At 41.3% G+C, this 27023-nt stretch overlaps 1 protein-coding gene across 1 annotated transcript in view; it reads left to right on the top strand.

Annotated features, from left to right (window-relative positions):
• Window positions 1–27023, top strand: part of Trim33 (tripartite motif containing 33) — an 86406-nt gene that overhangs the window by 29226 nt on the left and 30157 nt on the right. Inside the window, exons 2-4 of the mRNA XM_013024628.1 lie at window positions 15086–15204; window positions 16628–16772; window positions 17025–17157. Of these exons, the coding sequence (XP_012880082.1) occupies window positions 15086–15204; window positions 16628–16772; window positions 17025–17157 (397 nt within the window). The remainder of the gene's footprint in view (window positions 1–15085; window positions 15205–16627; window positions 16773–17024; window positions 17158–27023) is intronic.

Below are 27023 nucleotides of genomic sequence, written 5' to 3'. Positions count from 1 at the left end.
CGGCTTTTTTCTTTTTGCTTATGTGGTGCTGAGGAATTGAACCCAGGGCCTCATGCATGCAAGGCAAGTGCTCTACCACTGAGCCACCTTCCCAGCCCAATAACATGATTTTGTATTGTAATTTTTAGAGCTCTGTATACTTGGCTATTAATCATTTGGCCAGTGAGTAGTTGGCAAAGATTTTTTTTCATCCTGTAGGTTGTCTTTTCCGTCCAGAAATCATTTTCTTTGTGAGTAAGCTTTTTTTTGTTATTTATTTATTTTTTGGGTCCGGTCGTGGGGCCTGAATTCTGGGCCTGGGCGCTGTCTCTCAACTCTTCAGCTAAGGCTAGCACTCTACCACTTGAGCCACAGCGCCACTTCTGGCATTTTTCTTTTTGCTTATGTGGTGCTGAGGAATCGAACCCAGGGCCTCGGGCATACAAGGCAAGTGCTCTACCACTGAGCCACCTTCCCAGCCCCTAGAATAAGCTTTTTTTTAAAAAAATTATTTTATTGTAAAGATGTATAGAGGGCTTACAGTTACATGAGTAAGGTAATGAGTACTTTTTTTTTTTTTGTTGGTCGTGGGGCTTGAACTCTGGGTCTAGGCACTGTCCCTCAGCTCTTCAACTCAAGGCTAGTGCTCTACTACTTGAGCCACAGCGCCACTTCCAGAATTTTCTATTTATATGGTGCTGTTTTTAAGCTTTTTAATTTGATACAGTCCTGTTTTCTGAGCAATTGGAGGCCTATTCAGAGAGTTGTTGACATTGCCTATAACTTCAAGTGTTTTCTTGTAGTAGTTTCAGAGTTCCGGGTCTTACATTAAGGTCTTTGATCTACTTTAAGTTATTATTGCCAATCCTGGGATTTGAACTCAGGACCTGGGCACTGTCCTTGAGCTTCTTTTGCTTCTTTTGCTCAAGGCTAGCACTCTACCACTTGAGCCACAGCACCACTTCCATCCTTTTCTATATATGTGGTACAGAGAAATTGAACCCAGGCCTTCATGCATGCTAGGCAAGCACTCTACCACAAAGCCACATTCCCAGTGCTGAATTAATTTTTGTATAGGAGTACAAGATTGGGTTGTAGTTTCAGTCTTAACCACTATTTGTTGAAGAGGCTGTCCTTTTTTCAGACATATATTTTTGGCATCTTTGTTGAAAATTAGATGACTATAACTGTGTGGGTTTATTCCAATTTATTCCATTGGTCTTTGTGTCTTTTTTTTGTCGATCGTGGGGCTTGAACTCTGGACCTGCGCGCTGTCTCTGTGTTCTTCAGCTCAAGGCAAGCACTCTACCTCTTGAGCCACAGCACCACTTCTGGTTTTCTGAGTGGTTTATTGGACATAAGTATCTCACGGACTTTCCTGCCTAGGCTGGCTTTGAACCTTGATCATCAGATCTCAGCCTTCTGAGTAGCGAGGATTACAGGAGTAAGCCACTGGTGCCCGGCCTTTTGTGTCTTTTTTTTGTGTGTGCCAGTATTGTTTTTCTTACTATAACTTTATAGTGTATTTGAAGTCAGACATTATACTTCCAGCATTGTACTTTTTGCTCTAGATTGCTCTGGCTATTCAAAGTCTTGTATGCTTTCATAAGCATTTTAGTATTCATTTCTCCTATTTCTGTGAAGAATGACACTGTTTTTTGTCTTTGGTTTTTAGTGGTACTGGGGATTTGCAAGGCTGGTGGGGTACTGCTGACCCATACCTCTAGTGACTTTGAGGTTGCTTCCCCACTCCCCCCCCCCTTTCTTTTTTTAGTTGTGGGAATGAACTCAGGGCCTGGGTACCATCCCTGAGCTTTTTTTGCTCGACTATCACTCTGCAACTTTAAGCCACATTGCCATTTCTGGTTTTCTGTAGTTAGTTGGAGATAAGAGTCTCATTGTTGGGGCTGGGAAGGTGGCTCAGTGGTAGAGCGCTTGCCTTGCATGCCTGAGGCTCTGGGTTTGATTCCTCAGCACCACATAAACAAAAGGAAAAAAGCTGGAAGTGGCGCTGTGGCTCAAGTGGTAGGTAGAGCGCTAGCCTTGAGCTGAAAAGCTGAGGGACAGCGCCCAGGCCCAGAGTTGAGGCCCCATGATCGGACCCCCCCAAAAAAAGAAAGAGTCTCACTGCTTTTCCTTATTGGGCTGGCTTCAGACTGCCATCTTCGGATCTCAGCCTCCCCAGTAGTAAGGATTACAAGCCACCTGTGCCCAGCTGACATTGGAGTTTTAGTGGGGATTGTGCTGAAGCTGAGATTGCTTTCAGTACTATAGCTGTCTCCACAAGACTCTGTTGACCCTTGAACATGAGGGACTTTTCATCTTCACGAATTTTCAATGTCTTTCTTCAATGTATTGTTGTTTCTTTTTCTTTTTTTTTTCTTTTTTTTTGCTGGTCCTGGGACATGAAGTCAGGGCCTGGGCACTGTCCCTGAGATTCTCTCTGCTCAAGGCTAGCTATTGCACACTTGAACCAGTGCCACTTCTGGCCTTTCATGAGTAGTTTGAGATAAGAATCTCACTAACTTTCATGCCTGGATGGCTTCAAACTGTGATCCTCAGATCCTCAGCCTCCTGAGTAGCTAGAATTACAAATGAAAGCTGCTAGTACCTGGCATTTTTTGGTTTTAATTGTAGAAATCTTACCTCCTAGTTTATTCCTAGGTATTTTATTTCTTTCCAAGTGATTATGGATTTGGGTTGTTTTCTAATTTAGTTTTAATGGCTACAGAAATTTTGGTTGGCAGTTACTTCCTTTACCACTTTCTTTTTCTTTCTCCTTTTTTAATTTTTCTAGTCCTGGGTTTTGAACTCAGGGCATGGGCACTGTCCCTGAGCTTCTTTTGCTCAAGGCTAGCATTCTACCACTTGAGCCACAGCTCCACTTCTGGCTTTTTCTGTTTATGTGGTACTAAGGAATCGAACCCAGGGCTTCATGCATGCTAGGCAAGCACTCTACCAGTCACACTCCCAGCCCTCCTTTACCACTTTGAATTGTATCATACCCTTGTCTTCCAGCCTGTTTATCTTCTAATGTTTACTGTTAAATCTTGTTTTTCCTCCTATTGGACATCATGAGTCATTTTCCTCATAACATTTTTTCTTTTTCTTCTTTTTTTTTTCTTTTGCTGGCTCTGGGGCTTGAACTCTGGGCCTGGGTGCTGTTTCTGAACTTATTTTGCTCAAGACGAGTGTTCTACCAATTAAGCTATCGTGCCACTTTGGCTTTTTTGAGTAGTTTATTTGAGACACGAGTCTCATGGAATTTCTTGCCTTGTCTGGCTTCAAACTATGATCCTCAGATCTCAGCTTCCTGAGTAGCTAGGATTACAGGTGTGAGCCACCATTGCCTGGCCCATTTTTATTTGATATGTGTGTCTTAATTTTGCTGGTGATTGAATCTAGAATCTTGCACATTCTGGACTAGCACTCTGCTTCTGAGCTACATCCTCAACCCTGATTTTCCCATTTTAAACTGCATAATATTTGCCGTTGAATTATTTAGATTCTTTATATATTCTCAATACTAACTCCTTGCCCAGATGGTTAGTTTGCACATATTTTCTCCCATTCTGAAGGTGTGTATTTCGTTGTTTTCCTTCACTGTGCAGAAACTTCTTAGTTTGTTCTAATCCCATTTATTCTTTTTTGTTGCTTTGTTTTTGGATTCTTAAGATTTCATCATAGTGGCTACTAATTTACTTCCTATGAGTTGCACTTCTGTTTTTCAAGTCTTCCATTTTTTTTGAAGGGGGGGGGGTAGGGGTTAGTCATAGGGGCCTGGGCACTGTCCCTCAGCTCTTCAGCTCAAGGCGAGCACTCTTCCACTTAAGCCACAGCACCACTTCTAGTTTTCTGGTGGTTTATTAGAGATGAGAGTCTCATGGACTTTCCTGCCCTGGCTGGCTTTGAACCACGATCCTCAGTTCTCAGCCTCCTGAGTAGCAAGGATGATAGGAATGAGCCACTGGCGCCTGGCTAAGTCTTCAATTTTTAAATTATACTTAATTATAGTGAGCCCATTTTTCTTCCATTAGTATTTTTAATTGGCTTTTTTTAAATTGGCTTTTCTTAACATTGGTTTTTTTTCCCCCAAAACTCAAGTCTGTTGGTTCTTGCATTAGTTCTGCCTCGCTGAGCGTCTTGAGCCTGTTCTCTGATGTTTAGCTTGCTTCCATCAATTTGCTGAGCCCTCCTTGAATGACATGCACTTGTCCTTTGCTTGTGAATATGCTTCCCTTTGTAGGGTCCAGTGTGAGTGTGACTGTATAGTGACTGGTCAGTGGTAAGCCAGCCGACCAGGGCAGGCGTGATTCACGCTGTGCTGCACAGCACTGAGCCTATTTCAGAGTGTACCTCACTGTTTTTTGTTCAGCTGGTACGAATGGGATTGGGAGGACTAAGGCCTCTTTTGCTCCTTTTCAAGACTAAGTCTGGAGGCTGGGAAGGTGGCTCAAGTGGTAGAGTGCTAGCCTTGAGCTGAAGAGCTGAGGGAAGCGCCCAGGCCCAGAGTTCAGGCCCCATGACCGGCAAAAAGAAAGACTAAGTCTGTCAGAGCTGAGGGATAGCGTCTAGGTCCAAAGTTCAGGCCCCATGACCGGCAAAAAGAAAGACTTAAGTCTGTCAACGCAGGATTCAGATGATGACCTCCCAAAGGAGGCAGTGAATAAGCAGGTGCAGTGTGGCTGGGTGGCAGTGGAATCCTGGGTTGTCATGGCTATGGTTCCAGGCTGCCTGGGCCTAAGAGGTCATACCCCTTCCCTATAGAAAGAGATGAGAACCTGTACGTTTAAATTTGCTCACACAAACCACAAATCTATGTACAGGCCAGAGCACCACTCCATTAAGATACAGAATCTCTGTAGCCAGCTAGCCTGCTGCCCCCTCTCCCCCACTTCCCTTCTTCCTAATCTCCCCTTCCCCCTTCTCCTTACCCTCTCTTGGTCCTGGGGCTTAAACTCAGGTTCTGGGCCTGGGCACTGCCCGTGAGCTCTTTTGCTCAAGTCTAGTGTTCTACTATTTGAGCCAGAGCTCTGCTTCTAGCTTTTTGATGATTAATTAGAGAGAATAATCTCATAATTTTTTTACTTTTCTGACCAGGCTGGTTTTGAACCACAGTCTTCCCATCCCAACCTTCTGGAGAGTTGGGCTCACAGGTGTGAGCCACTGGATCATAGCTCTCTTTAGCTCCCTGTGAAGGACCAAGTGGTAACTGTTTTAGGGTTTGGGCTACATAAATCATTGTAGTTTTTTTCTTTTTTCTTCTACAAATATAAAATGACTATTGAATTGTTGGCTGAATTATTTATTTAGAATTGCTTTAAAAAAGCTAGCAGGCTATAACCTACACATATGACTAATTGAAATATTTATTAATATTTTACACAAACGTTTGCCTTATTCTATACATAGGTATATTTGACAGTAAATGGACTCATAACTTTATAATAAATCTTTAAGAATATAAGAAGTTTGCCAGACTAGCCTATCTGAAAACAACAAAAGCAGAAGGGTTATAAGTGTTACTCAACTGGTAGAGTGCCTCCCTTGAAAACTCAAGGCCCTGAATTCAATCCTCAGTATTACCAAAAAACAAAACAAACCACAAACAGTATAAGGTGCTTTAAGAATACCAAAAAGAGTTGGGTGCTGCTGGCTGATTCCTGTAATCCTAGTTATTCAGGAGGCGGAGATCCAGAGGATTACAGTCCAAAGTCAGCCCCTGGTAGACAAGTCTGAGAGATTCTAGATCTCCAACGTAACCAGCAAAACGCTGGCAGGAAGAGATACAGCTTGAGTGGTAGAATACAAGCTGAGCAAGCACTAGGCCCTTGTTCAAACCTGGTGCCAGGGAAGGAAAATGCCTAGAATAATTATTTACTATCTATATGTAATACTTAAGTATGTAGTATTTAGTGAGACTCAGGTTATGTGTGTGTGTGTGTGTGTGTGGTTTTTTTGGTTGGTAGTGGGGCTTGAACTCAGGGCCTGGGTAATATCCCTGAGCTCTTTCTCTCAAGGCTGGTGCACTTATCACTTTGAGTCCCAGCTCCATTTACTGCTTTCTGGTGGTTAATTGGAGATAAAGAGTCTCGGGGCCTTCCTTGCCTAGGCTGGTATCAAACCTTGATCCTCAGATCTCAACTTCATGCGTAGCTAGGATTATAGGTATGAGCCACTGGTGCCCAGCAAGTCTCAGGTTTTATACAATCATTTGCAGATGGTTTCATGCTTAGTGATACAAGGTGGAATTACTTAGTAGGAGTTAAGTCAGTCAGTTTCTCTATAAATGAACTATTTTAGTTGTGTTCTATATTACCTCGCTGGTGTTCTCATGTGTAAGGCTTTTCTTTCTTCATTCTGCTCTGTTGGTAGGTCATCCGCCTCTTCTTTTTCACAGGAGTGACCTTCTCTACCACATAGTTTATCGCCAGCTCCCACTCCCTGTAGTTCTGCTAACCAGAACTGCTGTTAACTTTCATTGCTGTGAAATTTTGTAGAAAAGATCAGTGATCTATTCTTGAGAATCTAGTTGTTTTTTTCCTTTATTCCTCTCAGCAAATATGTACTGCTTACTATTGCTGGGTGGATATTGGTGAGAGCAGACATGAACAGGGGACAGGAGACAGGTGTGGTGGAGATGGCCTTAGCCTTAGAAGTGGTTGTTCCATTAAGATTTGAGCTGTTGCACCACTAACAATCATATCCTCTCCAGCTGTTTTGTTCTGTTTTCCTTTTTTAAAAAAAATTTGGTGTCAGATTATTGGACCCAGGACTTTTACACTAGGAAAGTACTCTGCTGTCACTGAATTACATCACCAGCCCAAGGGTACTGTCCTTGGTACTATTCTTCCTCATCAGTCGTTAGCTGCAGTTTTTATACCCTAATGGTTCTCTTCATACTCTCCAGTTACAGAATTCTGCTTAAACATGACCTATCCAAAACCTATTCCTTACATTTTTGTTGAAACTACCTTTCACTCATTTTGCGCAAATGTTTGTTTTTCACAAATTCCCATACTAGAAACTTGAGAATCATCCAGAATTCCTAATACATTGTTGTATTTCATACTCCATAATCTTGCAGTTATTTACTAAGTCCATTTTACCTCTGCCTCATTAATAGTCCTCTGCATTTTTCTTGGAACTGTCTTGGTTTATCTTCTTACTAACAGATGAGCTTTTTAATTAGATAGTGTAGTGTTTAGAAGCATGTGGTTTCCAGTTTTGGCACTCTCCCCCTGTTCATAGCACCATCTGACTTTGAAAGTGTCCTGGTTTCTGACTGTCAACCTCCTCACCTGTCAAGTGGGAATAGTAATTGTGTTTATCCCAACATGGCTGTTAGCTATTAGGAGGACTAAGTGAATTTAACTAATCCTGAACACTTTATACTGAAACTTTATATTAATAGAAATTTAAATGTTATTTGATCATGATTGGCTCCTATCATGACCCTAATTCTCAAAGGAGCAGGTTAAAATTCTTAGTGCGTTTATAGCAAGGCCGGACAGTGAGTTTCCATGACCCCATTAGTATCATAAGACAATATTTGTGAATCCAGCTGAAAAAAAAATGGCACCAACAAACAGATTCTTGCCTATATTTTGGTATGGTTTTTGTCAGAAAAGTCTTTCATCAAAGTAGTTTGCTTCCTTTGTGTTGATCCTGAGAGAATTGTTTTTCTGAAGGGGTCCTGCTCTGGCCAGGTGCTTAGCCCTTGTTAGTTACATTTTAGTTATATACATCCTTTTCCTGAGCACTTTAACTAAGACATCCTGCTAGAACTCTGCTCCTGGAACTTTAATTACATAGGGTTAATTAAACCACATCCTTTTACAGATGGTGAACTGAGCTCAGCCAGTGGGAGCAGAGGGGTGGGGCCTGCTGGGTTCCGGATGAAAAGGAAGCAGAAGCATGTGCTGCTTACTTGCCAGCGTTGGCTGATGGCGCCTCTTCTGAGAAGTAAACTTAGCTAAGTTTCTTATTCCTATGTGACATCCTGACATCCCTAGCTATCTCTAACAGTTCTCAGAACTCATCTTCAGTGAGACACCCAGCTGTCTTTTTTTTTCCCCTGTTGTGGGGTTTGAACTCAGGGATGGGGTGCTGTCCCTGAACCCTTTTGCTCAGGGTGAGTGTCCTACCATTTTGAGCCACAGCTCCACATCTGGCTATCTGGTGGTTAATCTCTTGATTTTCCCGTCTTGCCTGGCATTGAATCTAGATTTTTGGTGATTCTGGAATCTGTCTCCTCAATAGCTATGGTTACAGGTGTGAGCCACCAGGGCCTGGCTGTTTGTTTTTTTGTTTTTCTGCTTGTACTGAAGCTTGAACTCATACTCTTGACAATTCTACCATGTGAGTCACACACACCTCCAGCTCCAGGCCCCCCCCCCCTTTTTTTTAGACCTGGGGCTTGAATTCTGGACCTGGGCTGTCTGTGAGCTTCTTTTTGTGTTCAAGGCTAGTGTGCTATCACTTGAGCCACAGCACCACTTTTGGCCTTTTTTGAGTAGTTTATTGGACTTATTGTCTGGGCTGACTTTGAACCATGATCCTCAGATCTCAGCCTCCTGAGTAGCTAGGATTACAGGTGTGAGCCACTGGTGCCTGGCTAATCCCCCCGCCTTAGTTTTTTGCTTGCTAGCAGTTAAGTCTTATGTATTTTTTAGTCTGCTTAGGCTGGCTTTGAACCACAGTTCTCAGAACTCAGCAGTAGCTAGGGTTATAAGTGGGAGATTTGCCCAGAGTCGGTGGCTCACACCTGTAATCCTAGCTACTCAGAAGGCTGGGATCTGAGGATCATGGTTTGAAGACAGCCTGGTCAGCCAAAAGCTCTGGGACAGTGCTCAGGCCCAGAGGTTACCAGGACCGGCAAAACAAAGTGTGAAGTCCAATTTTTTTTTTTTATTGTGAAAAAACTGTACAGAGGAGTCACAATTACATGGGCAAGAAAATGAGTACATTTCTTATCCGGGAAGATGGCGGAGGAGAAGTTGGAGGCTAAATTTTTTTTTTTAACCTGCCAAAGTTATTGGCTGGATAAATTGGTGTGTACAGATAGTTTATTTCTCAGTAACTCAATGATTGTATGTGATTCAGCTTCTATTTAGGTCCTCAGTTATTTTCTTTCTTTCTTTCTTTCTTTCTTTCTTTCTTTTTTAACAATTGGTGCTGGAGATTGAACCCAGAGCTTTGGGCATAGTAGGCAAACATGCTACTATTAAATTTCATCAATAGTTCTGTTTTGGCCTTCTAAAATGTTCCAATTCTGAGTTGGGTACCAGTGGCTCATACTTCTAATTCTAGCTACTCTGGTGGCTGAGACTTGGAGGACTGCAGAAAAGTCCATGAGACTCCATCTTTAATTACGCAATAAAAATTTGAGACTGGAGGTGTGGCATAAGTAGTAAATTTTCAGCTTGTGATCAAGAAAGCAGAGAAATTGCTCCTGGCTCTAAGTTAAAACCCCAGTACTGATTCAAGTGTATACACACACTACATAAATAATTTTTTTTTTTTTTAGTAAACTGGTGTTTAGAAGAAACATTTAATAGACACAGATGTGTCTCTTAGAACTTGAGCTTTGAGGTGATGATGAAATCAGCCTGGGAACATTATGCAAAAATGGGTCAGTAGGTTTGAGTTTGAGGCTTGAGTGTCACTGAGTAATTGAACTGGGAGCATACTCATCTGCCATATACTAATTATGAAGAGGATTTGAAAGTGTGAAATAGCTCTTATTTGCAATTCAAACATCTATCTAATTTTAAGTTTTGTTGATAAGGGTGAGCAAAAGGATCTTGAGTGACTGCCAGCTGTTTGGGATCAGATGAACATAGCTTCTGAGTAATCAGTCAAAAGTTAAGCACATGGGGCAGGGCTTGCTGATACCTGTAGACTTCTGTTACTCATGTGCCAGTGAGAAGTCTTTATGACTCAATTTCTTAATTTTGGACTTTTCTATTTTTATTTATTTTTTTTTGCCAATCCTGAGGCTTGAACCTCAAGGCCTGGGCACTGTCCCTGAGCTTCTTTTCCTCAAGGCTAGCACTCTACCACTTGAGCCACAGCGCTACTTCTGGCTTTTTCTGTGTATGTGGTACCGAGGAATTGAACCCAGGGCTTCATGCATTCTAGGTGAGCACTCCACCACTAAGCCACATCCCCAGCCCTCCTGAAAATCCTTTTAGCAAATAAGACTCTCAGATATATCCCCATCTCAGATAATTTTAAAACTGCTTATTTGGTAGTTTGCCTTGCAATTTGGGTTGTTTGATTAAGTAGTATTTTAGTGGGGATTTAGAGTTACAAAAAGATGAATTTGTTTTTTCATTATTTAGAGTATATTTTATTTCTGTAATCAAACTCACATAGGTAAGACTTTACATATTTAATTCAATGTGTTTATACCTGTACAAATGGAAAAAATTAAGCTTAGCATTTCTAGGCCAATATAGCTATTAATGTTTGTACAATGTACTTAACATGGTAAACTGGGATACTTTTTCCAAAGTTGACAACACAGTTAAAGTTTGCAAAATTTCAAATTATATATTTGTATGTATTTATATTTATATAAAAAGACCAATAATAGCAGCATGTTCTGCATCAGTAGCAGCAACAGCTTTCCAGGTTCTGTAGTGATGTGAATAAAATTAGACATCCGGCACATTCCTTAATAAAAAGGAAAAAAAGGAAAAAAAAAAAACAGAACCCCAGAAAATGCAAAGTGTTCTGTTACTGTTGTGGTACCTGGCACCATTTTTTAAAATTAGCTTCTCAATCATCAAAAAGATGAATTTTGTTGTCAGCCTTCTAGATTGAATTGGAAATTCATAAGAATCTGAGAATCAACTTACTGATTTTCAAAAGAAATAGAAGGACCCGTGGGGATGGCGTCAAGGGGTCTGCTAACACAGTCATAATGAATACTTTAGTGATATTGGAGTCTTCTTTACGTCATTCCTTTTCCTCCCTTTTACTCTCTAAATCCTCTTTTTCCTCCCTTCCCCCTTAACCTTTCCCATCTTTTTATTTTCTTTCTGCCAGGAATTGAATCAAGTTCTCATATTATAAACAGCTACTGTATACCTCCCCCCCACACACACACATGAATTCACACATACATAGTCCCCAATATTGACTTTTTTTTCCTTAAAGCAAGAAATACTTCCCCTTCAACAAAAATACCCTTTCACATTAACTTACCTTTTTTTTTTTTTGTCTTTTTTTTTTTTTTTTTTTTTTGTCATGGAGCTTGAACTCTGGGCCTGGGCACTCTCCTTCAGCTCAAGGCTAATGCTCTACCACTTGAGCTCAGTGCCACTTCTGGTTTTCTAGTTGTTTATTGGGTATAAGAGTCACAGACGTTCCTGCCTGGGCTTGCTTCGAACTGCAGTCCTCAGATCTCAGCCTTCTGAGTAGCTAGGATTACAGATGTGAGCCACCAATGCTTGTGTCTGTGTCTGTGTCTGTGTGTTTATTTGGTCCTTGGGCTTGAACTCAGCCTATGCACTATCTTGAGCTCCTTTTTGCTCAAGGCTAGTAACTAACTTTACCACTTGAGCCTCAGTGCCACTTCTGGTTTTTTCTGTAATTAATTAGAGATAAGAGCCTTTCTTGCTTGGATTGGCCTCAGAAGGCAATCCTCAGAACTCAACTTCCTCCTGAGTAGCTAGGATTACAGTCATTAGCCACTAGACACACGATGATCTTTTAGATGATTCACAGGACTCAGAGAAACTTACGGTTATGCCTTATTACAGTGAACATACAGGTTACAATCAGCAGAGAAAAGGTGCTTGGTGAGAAGTCCAAGAGAAAGTCGTTGCAAGCTTCTTGTAAGCATTCTTTTCCAGCAGTTAGACAGTGAGCTAATTATGCCTGTGACAGCATGGGAGAATACATGGTAATATTGTTAGGCAGGCATTCTCATCTGAAACTTGGACTCTTGGTGCCTCAATTGCTTGGACTCTGGGTCCACACAGCAGTCATCCTGAATACAGCAAGCACTAGGTATTCTGAAACAGGCATTTTTTCCCCAGAAGGCATTTAGCACCCTGGCTAAACTCATATACTGTCACTGAAAGGGCTCAGACACACTAAAACTCCTTCCTTCCTTCCTTCCTTCCTTCCTTCCTTCCTTCCTTCCTTCCTTCCTTCCTTCCTTCCTTCCTTCCTTTTTGTCAGTTGTGGGGCTTGAACTCTGGGCCTGGGCACTGTCCCTGCACTTTCCAGCTCAAGGTGAGCACTCTACCACTTGAGCCACCGCGCCACTTCCGGTTTTCTAGTGGTTTATTGGAGATAAGAGTCTCATGGACTTTCCTGCCTCGGCTGGCTTTGAACCGAGATCCTCAGATCTCAGCCTCCTGAGATTACAGGCCTAGGATTACAGGTGTGAGCCACCAGTGCCTGGCCTAAAACACTTTTAAGGGACAGAACATTCTTATAGGTTCTGCTATGTAGAACAGCATTTTGTTTTCTAACATAATCACATTTGAGTTTGTCTTAACATTGTGAGACTGAATGATATCCCAATTTTTAGAATGGCGTGTGTGTGTGTGTGTGTGTGTGTGTGTGTGTGTGTATTTTGAGGCATATGATTCATGCCTGGCTAAAATTAAGATATTTACACTTTTATATTCTACTAGAATGATTGTATATGGTATTATAATTTGTGTAAAGTTTTTGTCTTCAGCTCTTTTATGAAGGCCAGAATTATTATTATTATTATTACTAGAGAGAGGTTTCTCTAGCAGGTGGCCTTTTCATTTGTTCTGCCTCAGCTGCTTGAGTGCTGGGATCACCGCTTATGCTCTCATGATTAGCCTGGATTATGTTATCTATGTTGTGTTTGTATCTTCAGGTTTTTTTTTTTTCCTTGGGGGGGGGGTTCGGTGTGGGGCTTGAACTCGGCCTGGGCGCTGTCCCTCAGCTCTTCAGCTCAATACAAGTGCTCTACTTGAGCCCCAGCACCACTTACAGTTTTCTGGTGGTTAATTGGATATACGAGTCTCATGGACTTTCCTGCCCAGGCTGGCTTTGAACTGTGATCCTGAGATCTCAACCTCCTGAGTAGCTAGAATTACAGGTGTGAGCCACCAGCGCCTGGATGGTTTTGTTTTTTTTTTTTTTAATTGTTATGGTAAAGGTGATTTACAGGGCCAGGACGTTGGCTCAGTGGTAGAGTGCTTACCTCGCATGCATGAGGCGCTGGGTTCAATTCCTCAGCACCACATAAGCAGAAAAAAAGCCGGAAGTGGCACTGTGGCACAAGTGATAGAGCACTAGCCTTGAGCTAAAGAGCTGAGAGACAGCACCCAGGCCCAGAGTTCAAGCCCCACAACTGGAAAAAAAAAAGGTGATTTACAAAGGGGTCAGTAGTTATATAAGTCAGGTAATGTATACTTTCTTTTTGAACAGAGTTACCTCTTCCCTGTTTTTTTTTTCCAGTTTTTCCCTCCTGACCCTCCTTCCTGACAAGTTGTATAATACATTTTCAACATAGTGTCTAGTGAGTATCACTGCTACATTTGTTCACCATTTGTCCCACCCTTTCTGTGCTCCCCCTTCCCTTCCCAAGACTGATAAACCTACATGGGAGACAGAAGATACAAAAATCAAAAACAGAAATAAAGGAGGAAAAAATAACCCAAAAAATATGAACCAAAAGCAAAATAAAACAAAAAACCCAAACTCTTCTCGTTTCCATTTCTTGGAGTTCATTTCAATAAGCATCATCTTAGGTGAATATAGCTATTGAGCCTTTGTGATCCTCTCCTAAGAATATCCTCCTTTGATTTCATTGTGTGACTGTCTTAGAGTCCTAGATAATTTATCATGTCCAAGTGTTTTTTTTTGTCTTTCAGCATCCAGTGTGTAATAAATTTATAGGCACATTCTAGTTAAAATAAATGAGGGAAAACGTGCAACCTATGTTTCTTTTATTTCGCCTAATATATTTTTCCAAGTCTTTTTATTTCCTTACGAATGATACAATATCATTCTTTCTGATGGAAGCATAAAATTCCATTGTGTATATACACCACATTTTCTTAAGTTGATCTGAAAGTTCAGTATCATTCTTGATGCAGAAGTAGTTTGAGTTTGGGGCTGAGTTTTCATTCTTAACGTAAACTTTAATGTTAAATCTGGAACAAGTCAAAGTTTGAAAAAGTGATGGCTTATTTTCTATTGCTGCTGCAACAAAATCACTCTGAATTTGGTGTCTTATTAAAATACAGATCTTAATTTCTCTTAGAGTTCTGGAGTCTAGAATTGTGAGGTCTGTTCCATGTGGCTAAGGTCAAGTTTTGACAGGACTGACTTGCTTCCTCAGGCCTATAAGAACAATCGATTTCCTGTCCCTCTTAACATCTGGTGGCTATTTTTTCTTGGCTCTGGTCCCTTCCTTCATCCTCAAAGCATGCCACTCCAGTATCTGCTTTACCTTAGGTGTCTCTTTGCTTATCTGATCTGCTTTTACTTCTCATAGGATCACTTGATTACATTTAGTCCCTTTCTGGATAATCCGGAAATATTCCAACTCTCAAGAGACCTCGTTTAATCACGTCCCTTTTACATGCTGCTGATAGGTTTTGGTGAGATTTTTGTAGAGCTGTTATCCAGCCAACTGCATATCTCAGCACTATTTTGGATGGGAATTTTAGTTGACGTTTTCTCTTCCTAAATACACAGTATCATTTTTTTTTCCTAGTGGAATAACTGGGCTGGTTTTTTACTCAGTTCTTTTGTTGGTCATGGGGCTTGAACTCAGGGCCTAAGTGCTCAGGCTAGCACTCTCTCATTTTGAGCCACAGTGCTGGCTTCTGGTTTTGTGGTGGTTAATTGGAGTTAAGAGTCATGGCTTTTCCTGCCTGAGGTGGCTTTGAACTGTGATCCTCATATCTCAGCCTTCTGAGTAGCTAGGATGATAGATGTGATGTGAGCCACCGGCGCCAGGCTTGTACTCAGTACTCAGTTCTTAATTTGTATTTCTTTTTTCTTTGTGTCATATGTGTGCTTTCCATAGTGTCAAGATGAACAGTTTCTGTCCCGCCTACATGAATAATAAGATTTAATTTTGCATTTTGTATTGTAGTTGGTGTGATACGGTGTCCAGTGTGCCGCCAGGAATGCAGACAGATAGACCTTGTGGATAATTATTTTGTGAAAGACACATCTGAAGCCCCTAGCAGTTCTGATGAGAAGTCAGAACAGGTATGCACCTTAATTTTTCTTTATATTCTTGTCTTGAAATCAGTATGTTAATTAAGAAAAGCATGGTTGGATAATTAAGTCATTCAAATTGAAAACAATAAAGGATAGCTTTTTCTTTATCCTCAAACTTGGTTAATTGAAACAATTATTACTTAAATAATCAGTAGCTGGTGGCTCACACCTAGAATCTCTACCTACTGGGTAGATGAAATTGAGGAGGATCTCAGGTTGAGGCCAACTTGGGGAAGAAAATTAGTAAGATCTCATCTTAGCAAAACAGGCTGAGTGTGGTATTGCATGCCTGTAGCCTGAGTTATTAGGAAGGTATAAGTCAGAGGGTCATAGTCTGAGGCCAGCCTACAAGAAAACATGAGACTATCTGAAATAATCTAAAATCAAAGAGGCTGGAGGTATAGCTCAAGTAGGCTTGCATATGTTTAAGACCCTTGAGTTCAAGTTCTAGTGACTTCAAAAAACAACAGCAAAGAAAAGTCAAATCTGATTTAGACTGTCTGTTCTGAGCTTTGGAATTTTATCTGCCTCAATGTTTGATCTCTAAAGAGGATTTTCTTGGGGATAAACGGATAACAAAATGATTTTATTTTTTATTTTAGTTTATTTATTTATTTTTGGTCGGTTGTAAGGCTTGAACTCTGGGCCTGGGCACTGTCCCTCAGCTCTTCAGCTCAAGTCTAGCACTCTACCACCTGAGCCACAGTGCCACTTCCAGTTTTCTGAGTGGTTTTATTGGAGAAAAAGAGTTTCATGGACTTTCCTGCCCAGTCTGACTTTGAACTGTGATCCTCAGATCTCAGCCTCCTGAGTAGCTAGGGTTACAGGTGTGTATTTTTTATTTTTGTGTTGGTCTTTGGACTTTTGAACTAAGGGCTCAAGGTTTGCACTCTACCACTAGGACAATAGCTCCACATCTGGCTTTTTAGTACCTTTATTGGAGATAAGTATCTCAAATCCTTTCCTGCCTGGCCTGGCTTCAAACTGGGATCCTTAAATTTCAGCCTTCTGAGTAGGATTGCAGTCATGAGCCACCAGCACCCGGCTAATTTTATTCTTTATACATCAGTGTAGCCAATATATTTGAGAAAAAGTTTGAGAAGTTTTTTTTTTTCTTTTTTTTTGGGGGGGGGAGGTCCAGTCGTAGGGCCTGAACTCTGGGCCTGGGTGCTGTCCCTCAGCTCTTCAGCTCAAGGCTAGCCCTCTACCACTTGAGCCACAGCTCCACCTCTGGCTTTTTTTCTTTTTGCTTATGTGGTGCTGAGGAATCGAACCCAGGGCCTCAGGCATGGAAGGCAAGCGCTCTACCACTGAGCCACCTTCCCAGCCCCGAGAAGTTTTTTTTTAATTGCTTTATTTTATGAGTCTATGTTTGGTAAATTTAATATGGGTTAGTATTTGTCTCTTATAGGTATGTACTAGTTGTGAAGACAATGCAAATGCCGTTGGCTTTTGTGTAGAATGTGGAGAGTGGCTGTGTAAGACCTGTATTGAAGCACATCAGAGAGTCAAGTTCACTAAAGATCACCTGATCAGGAAGAAGGAAGATGTCTCAGGTAAGAATCCCAGTGATCCTCACCAGCCTTACTCTTCGGATACTGTAGCATGGTCTCCTCATTTATGCATTTTGAATACTAGCCTCAGTTAAGAATTTACAATGTTTTCTGGGCATGGTGACACATACTTATAGTCAGCACTTGGGAGGCTGAGGTAGAAGGCCAAGGCTAGCCTGGATTACATTAAAAAAAAATTAACATTAGCCAAAACTTTTATTTTGTTTAAAAAGCATTTGTTTTATTTTGCTACAGAGTCTGTTGGAACATCTGGTCAGCGTCCGGTTTTCTGCCCTGTACACAAACAAGAGCAGCTGAAACTTTTTTGTGAAACATGTGATAGACTGACCTGTAGAGACTGCCAGCTATTGGAGCACAAAGAACATAGGTACAGAGGCCATGGTTGCTTACAGAGGAATACCTCAGAAAGTTTGTAAAACCAGTCTTAAATCTCTTGGCATTTAAAATCCAGGTTTTACCTTCATTGTTTTTTATTGATATATATTAATTATATATTGTAAGGGATTTCATTATGATTATTTCCAGGTATCTTGTTTCTTAAAGTAATGTGCTTTGATAAATTAATACTTCTCATGTTCACATTTAAGACTATTCGTCAAAGTATATCATTATGTGGATTTGGGTTTGCAGAATGGAGCTGTGTTAGTTCTCTGCTTGCTGTTTCTATTGTTCAGATAAGCACTGTCCACCTGTAATGTATTCAGGCCATAGGCTCTAATCTGAAAAGACAATATTCTCACAGTAGCCAGCTGATGTCCATTTTAACATCAGAGCCTGAACACTGACTTCATGGTAGATGTGTAGTTTGCAGGAAAGATAGGGATGTATGAACGATCAGTAAACATAATTTCTACATGTTAGGTATTCCTTAATATGTAACTTGTATTAACCATATTTTGACTGGATCACTGATATTCCTTTAAGAATGTTTCATCTGAACTATTCTAGAACTGTACTGAAATCTTTTGTCACATTTAACAAAATGTATACACGTATATATACACATATATAGACACATACATGTGAGTATATGTGTGTATGTATCATATATATATCTATATATATAGTATATGTATTTCAAAATTCTGGAAGTGATACCATGGTACCTTTGTATTACAAACAAAAAAGATGGTCTGGCTTACTCAGAGTGTAGAATTTTCTGAAGTCTTTCCTAAGACTAAGTAAGTTTTATAGGATTTTGTTTCCAAGACAGGAAAGTTTAAATGTTTGTTGTTGTTACTGTTTTGAGGTGGAGCATTACTGTGTTGCCCAGATTGATTTCCAACTTGTAATCTTTCTACTTCACTTAACCTCCTAAGTAACTGAGATTATAGACAGTTCTACTACGCTTGACTTAAGTAGCTTTTCTGCCTTCTCTTCTCTCCCATTCCTCCTCTCTCCCTTTCCTTGGCAGTAGTGGAGTGAACTTTGTGCCTCACACTTGCTAGGTAGTCATACTCCTAGCCTTCAAATATTTTTTTACCCGCTAGTCCAAGAGGCTTGAATTAAGGGTCCGGGTGCTGTCTTTGAGCTCTTTGTTCAAGGCTACTCTGATGAGTCACATCTCCATTTGTTTTTTTTTTTATTTATTTATTTTTTGTTTTGGTGGTAAATTGAAGATAAGACTCACACAAGACTTTTCTGCATGTGCTGGCTTCGAACTGCAATTCTTATATCTTATTCTCCTGAGCTGAGTAGCTAGGATACAGATGCTTTAATAAATGTGTTTATTAACCTTGTAATTTATTCAATGAATTTATTGAAGCAGGTTGGATACTATAATCGTGATTACTAGCGATTACTGCATCCTTACTTTGTGCCAGACACATTTTGAATGCACATTTAATGTATACCAACTATTCCTGAGGTTAGGTAATGGTATTATGACTGTTCTAAAGGTTAGGAAATCGGTTCTCAGATTTTGTGATCTGTACAAGCATTCCCACTAAGTGGCAGAGCCAGGATTAGAGCACTGACATTTAGGTTCCAGATCTCTTTTTAGCCTATATGCTCATTTTCCCTTACAATGCAGTACACTGCATTAGTACTGTGCATTTGTACTGTGATGAGGTTGTAAATGACACAGCTTTCAGAATGTGTCCTATCATGAAGTGGCAGTGTTCTGTATTCAAGATCATGTCTCCCCTTGGTATTTCACCTGAATATTACTGTTGTATAACTCACCTCATTGGACTTAAAAAAAACCCAAGTCTCAGCTGGGTACCAGTGACTCACGTCTGTAATCCCAGCTGCTCAGGACACTGAGCTCTTGAGGTTCGCAGTTTGAAGCCAGTCTACGTAGGAAAGTCCTTGAGACTCTTATATTCAATTAACCACCAAAAAGCCAGAAGTGGCGCTGTGGCTCAAGTGGTAGAGTGCTAGCCTTGAGCACAAAAAAGCTCAGAGACAGTGGCCAGGCCCTGAGTTTAAGCCCCAGGACTGACAAAAAAACAAAACAATAAAACCTTCCAAGTCCCCTTCACAGTAACATATTTGCTACTGTTCTCTCTGCTTTGAGGCTTACTATGTCAAGCCACCCTGTCCACACTGCAAGGAGGATAATTTTGATGAAGTATAGTTGACTCATAAAACAGCATTCACATTCACAAGAATGATACACTCTTATTTTAGGTGTTGAGTGTGGCACACATTGGACTTGACCTGCACCTGTCTTTCTCTTTGCTTACAGATGACTTTCATCTCTCACACCACCTGGAGAGTTCGTATGGGGCAATGACAGGCCTTCTGAGCTGATGAGCTTTTACTTTCTTTAAGTTGAGTGGATGCCTCTCGAAGAGGATGCTATCCATTCACTTTGGAATTACAGTGTATAAACTATGCAACTTTCTGTTGACTGAGAGATGCTTATAGGGTAGTACCCAAATAATCATAGGATCCAGCATCTTCTCAAGTGGTTTTGGGGAAAGGGGGTGGGGTGGGGAAGAGGCTTGTAAGTATGAGTGTTTCTCTGTGTTCTCTTAACAGAGCACTCTTCTAGACTTTGCTTTTCTTAGTTTTCAGATTATTTTATGCTAATCTTAATAATAATCTGTTTTCGTTATGCACAACAGCTATTTTTCCTCAAATGGTGTGTATTGTAGTACAGAAATTCATATAGATATGTGTGCCTACCTATAGTATCCCCTCTAGAGAGTCTTCCTCTCCAACCCAATTATTATAATACCTCAGATATCAGGAATGTCATCCTTTAGCTGTATATCATACTGCATATGTGTTAGAGACTGTTTTGTCAGTTCTTTTTTTTTTTGCTGGTCGTGGACCTGAACTCTGGGCCTAGGCCCTGTCCCTCAGCTCAAGGTGAGCGCTCTACCGCTTGAGCCACAGCGCCACTTTCGGCTTTTTCTGTTTATGTGGTGCTGAGGAATCGAACCCAGGGCCTCATGCATGCAAGGCAAGCACTCTACCACTGAGCTACCTTCCCAGCCCTTGTCAGTTATTTTCTAAGTAACCCAGTAAATACACAGTCTAGTTTGACTTAAGATTATTGTAAGAATGATACACGTTCAATAGAAACAGTACCTAATCTGGCTCAATAGCTCAGGCCTGTAGCCCTAGCTAATTGTGAGGCAGAACTCCTCAGGCAATCAAAGTTTAGGTCAGCCCAGACCAAAACAAAGTTTGAGAGACTACCTCTCAACTGGTGGTTTGGCACAGTGGCACCATGCCTGACATCCCAGCAGTGCAGTGATTTACACATAGTAAGATTAGAGTCCAGCCTGGCTGAGGGGTGCCCTGAGACCCTATCTTGAAAATACTGATGCAGAAAGGACCTGGTGGAATGGCTATACCAAGTGGTAGAATGCCTGTTTATCAAATAGGAGATCTCGATTGCTGCCAAAAAAAGAGAAAAACAGCCCCTGCTTTCTTTGAAGTTTGGTCTTTTCTCAGGCTAGCAGTTTATAATATAATAATCATTTTCAGGTCTGGGAAGGTGGCTCAGTGGTAGAGTGCTTGTCTTGCATGCACAAGGCCCTGGGTTTGATTCTTCAGTACCACAGAAGCAGAAAAAGTCAGAAGTGGTGCAGTGGCTCAAGTGGTAGAGTGCTAGCCTTGAACTGAAGAGCTGAGGGACAGTGCCTAGTCCCAGAGTTCAGGCCCCATGACCAACACCCCCCCCAAAAAAAAAATCATTCTTCTTGGTTTTCAGGGGCCACATTTTCTGGTAGGATTTTTTTGTTAGTTTTTTTTTGGGGGGGGTCTGGTTGTGGGGCCTGAACTCTGGGCCTGGGTGCTGTCCCTGAGCTCTTTAGCTCAAGGCTAGTGCCCTACCACTTGAGCCACAGCGCCACTTCCGGCTTTTTTTTTCTTTTTGCTTGTGTGATGCTGAGGAATGGAACCTAGGGCCTCATGCAAGCAAGGCAAGCACTCTACCACCTTCCCAGCTGTTTTTTGTTTTTAAACTGGTCCTGGGGCTTGACTTAGGGCCTAGGTGCTGTCCCTGAGCTTTCTTTGATCAAGGCTTACTTTCTACCACTTCTGAGCTTTTTGGTTCTTAACTGAAGATAAGTCTCGCCGTCTTTCCTGTTCTGGCTTACTTCACATGTCAATCCTCAGATCTCAGCCTCCTGTCTAGCTCTTTTTAGTTCTTTGAGTAGGTGGTGGCAGCGTCTTTTCTTTGTAAAATGTCCAAGGTATTTCTAAGAGTTTTAGTCATTTAGGAGTGGGGGCATGGCTCAAAGTCCTGAGTTCAATTTCTAAAACTATCCAAAGGAAAAGGAAAACATTTGAAAATTTGGGCTGGCTTTTGCATATTTGATGAATCAAATTAATCAGTGAGCTTGTATTGGTTATGTGTGCTCCATTTCTGATATGACCATGACATCAGACAGATGTCATCAAACACTGTTGTGTTATACACACTAGAGAGCTGCACCAAATCTCTCTTCTAACCAAATTATGACAGTGAGCTGGTGAATTGATGTAGTAAATATAAACCAGATTTCTCCTATATAAAGGCAGATTGTGGTTAACGCTCTTTACAAATGGAAACAGAACAAAACATGAGCAAGGTGATCCGGAGTGCCACTTTCCTTGGCCTGCATCTTGCGTCTATATGCTGAGACTGTGACAGGGTCTGTTTATGCAATGGGACCATTTGTGCACATGTTAAACAGTGCTTAGGAGTTGATCCCCAGACCACACAAGATTATCATACAAACAGTTCATTGTCATTAGCCTTTAACTTTTTTTATTTTATTTTGTCAGTCGTGGGGCTTGAACTCAGGGCCTGGGCACTGTCCTGAGCTGCTTTTGCTTAAGGCTAGCACTGTACTACTTGAGCCACAGCACCACTTCCAGCTTTTTCTGTGTATGTGAAACCCAGGGCTTAATGCATGCAAGGCAAGCACTCTACTACTAAGCCACTTTCCCAGCCCCTAGTAAATATTTTTAAATTAAAATGGCCATTTCTTTTTGTCTACCAGGTATACTGTAGTATCCCAAATTAACATTGAGCATGCTGGGCACTGGTGGTTCACACCTTGTAATCCTAGCTACCTCGGAGACTGAGATTTGAGGATCGTGGTTCGAAGTCAGCCCAGGTAGGAAAGTTTGTGAGACTTGAGCTCCAGTAAGCTACCCAAAAAGCCAGAAGTGGAGCAGTGTGGCACAAGTGGTAGAGCAAAAAAAAAAAGCTCAGGGACAGTGTCCAGGAGCTGCATTCAAGCCCCAAGACCAGCACCAACAAAAACAGAAAAAATTGACAGTTGCATTAGTTCTCATTTAGCATGCTTAATCTTAAGACTAAACTTGAGGTAAACTTCCTTGCTTTCTGTTTTTCAGTACAGTACTTACAGGTGAATAGCAGCTGATAAAGGAGATGGAAATGCTTTATAACAAGGCCTGTTAAAAAACCTTCTAATTTTAATGTAAACATTGACCTTAATCCCATCAACCCTTGCCACCTTCCAGTCTAATCTTAACCTCTCTTAGTACCTAACCACTGTCTGGATAGTAGATTTTAGAATCCTAGAACCTTGGCCTTTCTTGTCAAGGAGGTAACTGTCTCCTCTACTTCTTATTTTGTTCCATTTTAATCCACTTGTGTATATAGCTAACTTTTGAACAAACAAGTGTTTGGACTGCATGAATCTATCTTATACATGGATTTCTTGAAATCTGAGGAAACCTTCGGGTGATCTATATAGCAGAGAAATACAGAAAAAATTACGTGCACTACAAATGTACCTGATCATCAGTTGTTACATTGTGAGCCATGGGTTCTGCACCAACCCATATACCAAAAATACTTGTCTCTGGGCTAATTGCTCATATAATCTGCCTTAGTAAAAAATTTTTTTCCAGTCCTGGAGCTTGAACGCAGGGCCTGGGCGCTGTCCCTAATACTTCTTTTTGCTCAATGCTAGTGCTCTGCCATGTAAGCCACACACCACTCTGGCCTTTTCTGTGTATGTGGTACTGAGGAATTGAACCCAGGGCTTCATGCGAGGTAGGCAGAAACACTACCACTAAGCCACCTTCCCAGCCCCTAGTAAATATTTTTTTCTTTAAGAAGCTGGTAGTGATTTTGATCTCCTAGACAAGCTAATTTTTCCTTACTGTATTCCTTGGTTTTAAGATTTTTCCGGGGCTGGGAAGGTGGCTCAGTGGTAGAGCGCTTGCCTTGCATGCTCAAGGCCCTGGGTTCGATTCCTCAGCACCACATAAGCAAAAAGAAAAAAGCCGGAAGTGGCGCCGTGGCTCAAGTGGTAGAGCGCTAGCCTTGAGCGGAAGAGCTGAGGGACAGCGCCCAGGCCCAGAGTTCAGGCCCCACGACCGGACCCAAAAAAAAAAAAAAAAAAAGATTTTTCCGGGGGCTGGGAAGGTGGCTCAGTGGTAGAGCACTTGCCTTGCATGCATGAGGCCCTGGGTTCAATTCCTCAGCACCATAAGCAAAAAGAAAAAAGCCCGAAGTGGTGCTGTGGCTCAAATGGTAGAGCGCTAGCCTTGAGCTGAAGAGCTGAGGGACAGCATCCAGGCCCAGAGTTCAGGCCCCACGACTGGACCCAAAAAAAAAAGAATTTTCTGGTTATGACTTTTTCTCTTCTGGAATAACTATGTTCCAGCATAATTTTTTGGGGGGGGATACCCTGAGGCTAGCAGGCCAATCGAAATTCGAACTAGGCTTACTGTCAGGATCTGTCCCAATACTCTTACTTTCATTTTGCTTTTTCAAGTAACAATAAAAGTAATTCCATAATTAGTGTTTTCCTGATTATGTTGCATTTCTTTCTTTTTTTTTTGTCGGTTGTGGGGCTTGAACTCTGGGTTTGGGCGCTGTCTCTGCACTCTTTAGCGCAAGGCAAGCGCTCTACCACTTGAGCCACAGCACCACTTCTGGTTTTCTGGTGGTTTATTGGAGATAAGAGTTTCATGGACTTTCCTGCCCGGGCTGGCTTTGAACCGTGATCCTCAGATCTTAGTAGAGAGATCTCCTCAGTAGCTAGGATTACAAGCTTGAGCCACCAATGCCCAGATGCATTTCTTATGTGTCTGGTGTGTCAGGTCCTCAAGATTTAAAATCCTATGGGTATCTTTTTTGGGGGGAGGCAGTACTGGGGATTGAACTCTGGCCCTTGCTCTTCATTAGGCAAGCAGTTAACAATACAGTAGCTGTCATTTAAGAAAATTATGGGAAGAAAAACAACAGCATAGAGTTTTATATTTACTCATGTATCACCATTTCTTTTGCCCAACATTCCTCTCAATGTATCTGTTCTATATGTCATGTCATCTTGCATTACATGTAAACCCTCACATTAGTAGGCTAGTTATGGTTCTGACAGGACTGTTTCTTTCAACATTTATAAAATGAGTACTGCTTTGCATTCTTGCCCCCATTATTTTTTGGGTTTTGTTCTGTAAGCTAGTGGAGGTAGTTTATAGTCAGCAGTGCCCTTTGACTTTGCAAGCTCCTAGTAGCTATTCTGTTGCAGTCACACATTGGTATCTGTTTAAGCAAGTCAGCAGAGCTAGAGCTGATTCTGTTTTCAGTCTGTCCCTTGAAGGTTTCCTGTTACCTCTTACCCAAATCCAGCTTCACTACAGAGCTCTTCATTCTGGTGTTTCCCTATTCATTACATTAGCTTTATCTTCTGCTTCATGCTGAGGATAAGAGATAGTTTCAAACACTGTCTTACTCATTCATTCATTCATTCATTTAGTTTTTGGCCAGTCCTGGGGCTTGAACTTAGGATTGTACCTGAGCTTCTTTGCTCAAGGATAGCACTCTACCACTTGAGCCACAGCACCACTTCTATTTTCTGTGTATGTGGTACTGAGGAATTGAATCCAGGACTTCATGTGTGCTAGGTAAGCACTCTACTACTGAGCCACCTTCCTTGCCCAGTCTTACTCATTCTTTAACATTCAGCTCAAGTGCCAGTCCCTGTATTAAGACAGCAAAAGCTAAACATTTTTACCTTCACAATTTAGGAAAACAGAATGTCACTTTGGCTTTTGTTCATCTGAATACAATGATATATTACAAGAAATCGAATTCTGGAACATACTGGATAAAGACAAACCTAGGAAATAGGTTTTGTGAATTTTGAATACTAATTGATGCTTTCTTTTGTGCTTATATAATTAAACCTAATTTCAAAAAGATCTTTTCATTACAAGCTAAATAAAGCTCATTAAGTGTTGGTATAGATTTCTCATATTTAATACTTTGTACAAATTTAATATAGAAAAAATTTTTGGACATGAATCTGAGCATATGGAATAAGAATCTGAGCATATGGAATAAATCAAAGGTGTCTTTAGTGAAGGCAGTTTCTGTGTCCACTATCCAGCATTGACTGGTTTGTTGTTACTGTTTTTGCTTATTGCTTTATGACAGTATAGTAGTTTGTTCTTCAACTCTATTGTGCCTTCACTTCCCAAGTGCCGAGATAGACACACAACATCACACTGTGTTTTTTGTTTTGTTTTGTTTTTTAATAGTAGTGGTGAATCCAGGGCCTACCTAGCAATCACCCTACTACTTGAGCCACTTCAGCCTTTTACCTTTTTTTTTTTTTTAAGATAGTAGGTGATTTCCCAGGCTGTTTCCAAACCTTTGGGCTTGACTGATGCTCCTGACCTAACCCCTGCATTGGAAGTTTTACAGACACACATGGTGCATGCATCCTGCATAAATTAATATGCTCACATGATATTTGGGTACTGTTAATATTTATACAAGTTTTAATGTGTTTGACTTCATTGACAGTTTTCTGTTAAGATATTTTTTTAAAGATGGTTAAACATGTAAGTTTTATTACCACAATAAAAATTTCTCTAGCCAGCACCGGTGACTCACACCTGTAATCCTAGCTACTCAGGAGGCTGAGATCTGAGGATTGTGGTTTAAAGCCAGCACAGGCAGGGAAAGTCTGTGAGACTCTCATCTCTCATTAACCAGCCACCAGAAAACCAGAAGTAGTGCTGTGGCTCAAGTGGTAGAGCTCTCACCTTCACTAGCCTTGAACTAAAGAGTTGAGAGACAGCACCCAGGCCCAGAGTTCAAGGCCCACAACTGACAGAAAAAAAAAAAAAAAGGTCTCTAAATAAGCAGAATAAAAACCTTACTCACCAGCTGTTTTCTAATTCAAAACCCCATACAATTCTACCCTTTCCCTCTGTCTGCCTTTCATTTTCCCTTTCTCCTTGAATCTACCACCAAGCACACTTTTCCTATGTAAACTCCATAGCATTTCCTCTTTTTTTTTTTTTTTTCTGGTCGGTCGTGGGGCTTGAACTCTGGGCCTGGGCGCTGTCCCTCAGCTCTTCAGCTCAAGACGAGCGCTCTACCACTTGAGCTACAGCGCCACTTCCGGTTTTCTGGTGGTTTATTGGAAATAGGAGTTTCACGGTCTCACCTGCCCGGGCTGGCTTTGAACCGGGATCCTCAGATCTCAGCCTCCTGAGTAGCTAGGATTATAGGCGTGAGCCACCAGTGCCCGGCTGCATTTCCTCTTTTATAGGAAGGCCTCTTAACTGAGACAGACATCTAGATGGTCATAAACTTTCTCCTCATCTCAGTTCTTGCCTTTTGTCATTTCAGTGTCCCAAGGCAATTATAATTGGGTCAGTATCTTAAACTTCTCATCCCCAGTGACCTTCTTGTTGACAGCTTTAGCTTGGCATTCAGTTTTCAACTTCTGCTATGAACCTTGCCATAACTGATATGACCTCACAGATCACCAGAGCTGTGTTCCTTTAGTTGTA

This window comes from Dipodomys ordii, unplaced genomic scaffold (genome assembly GCF_000151885.1).
Source record: "Dipodomys ordii isolate 6190 unplaced genomic scaffold, Dord_2.0 Scaffold78, whole genome shotgun sequence".
Lineage (NCBI taxonomy): Eukaryota > Metazoa > Chordata > Mammalia > Rodentia > Heteromyidae > Dipodomys > Dipodomys ordii.
The sequence above is the reverse complement of the archived record's forward strand: the minus strand, read 5'-3'. Positions and strand labels throughout refer to the sequence as shown.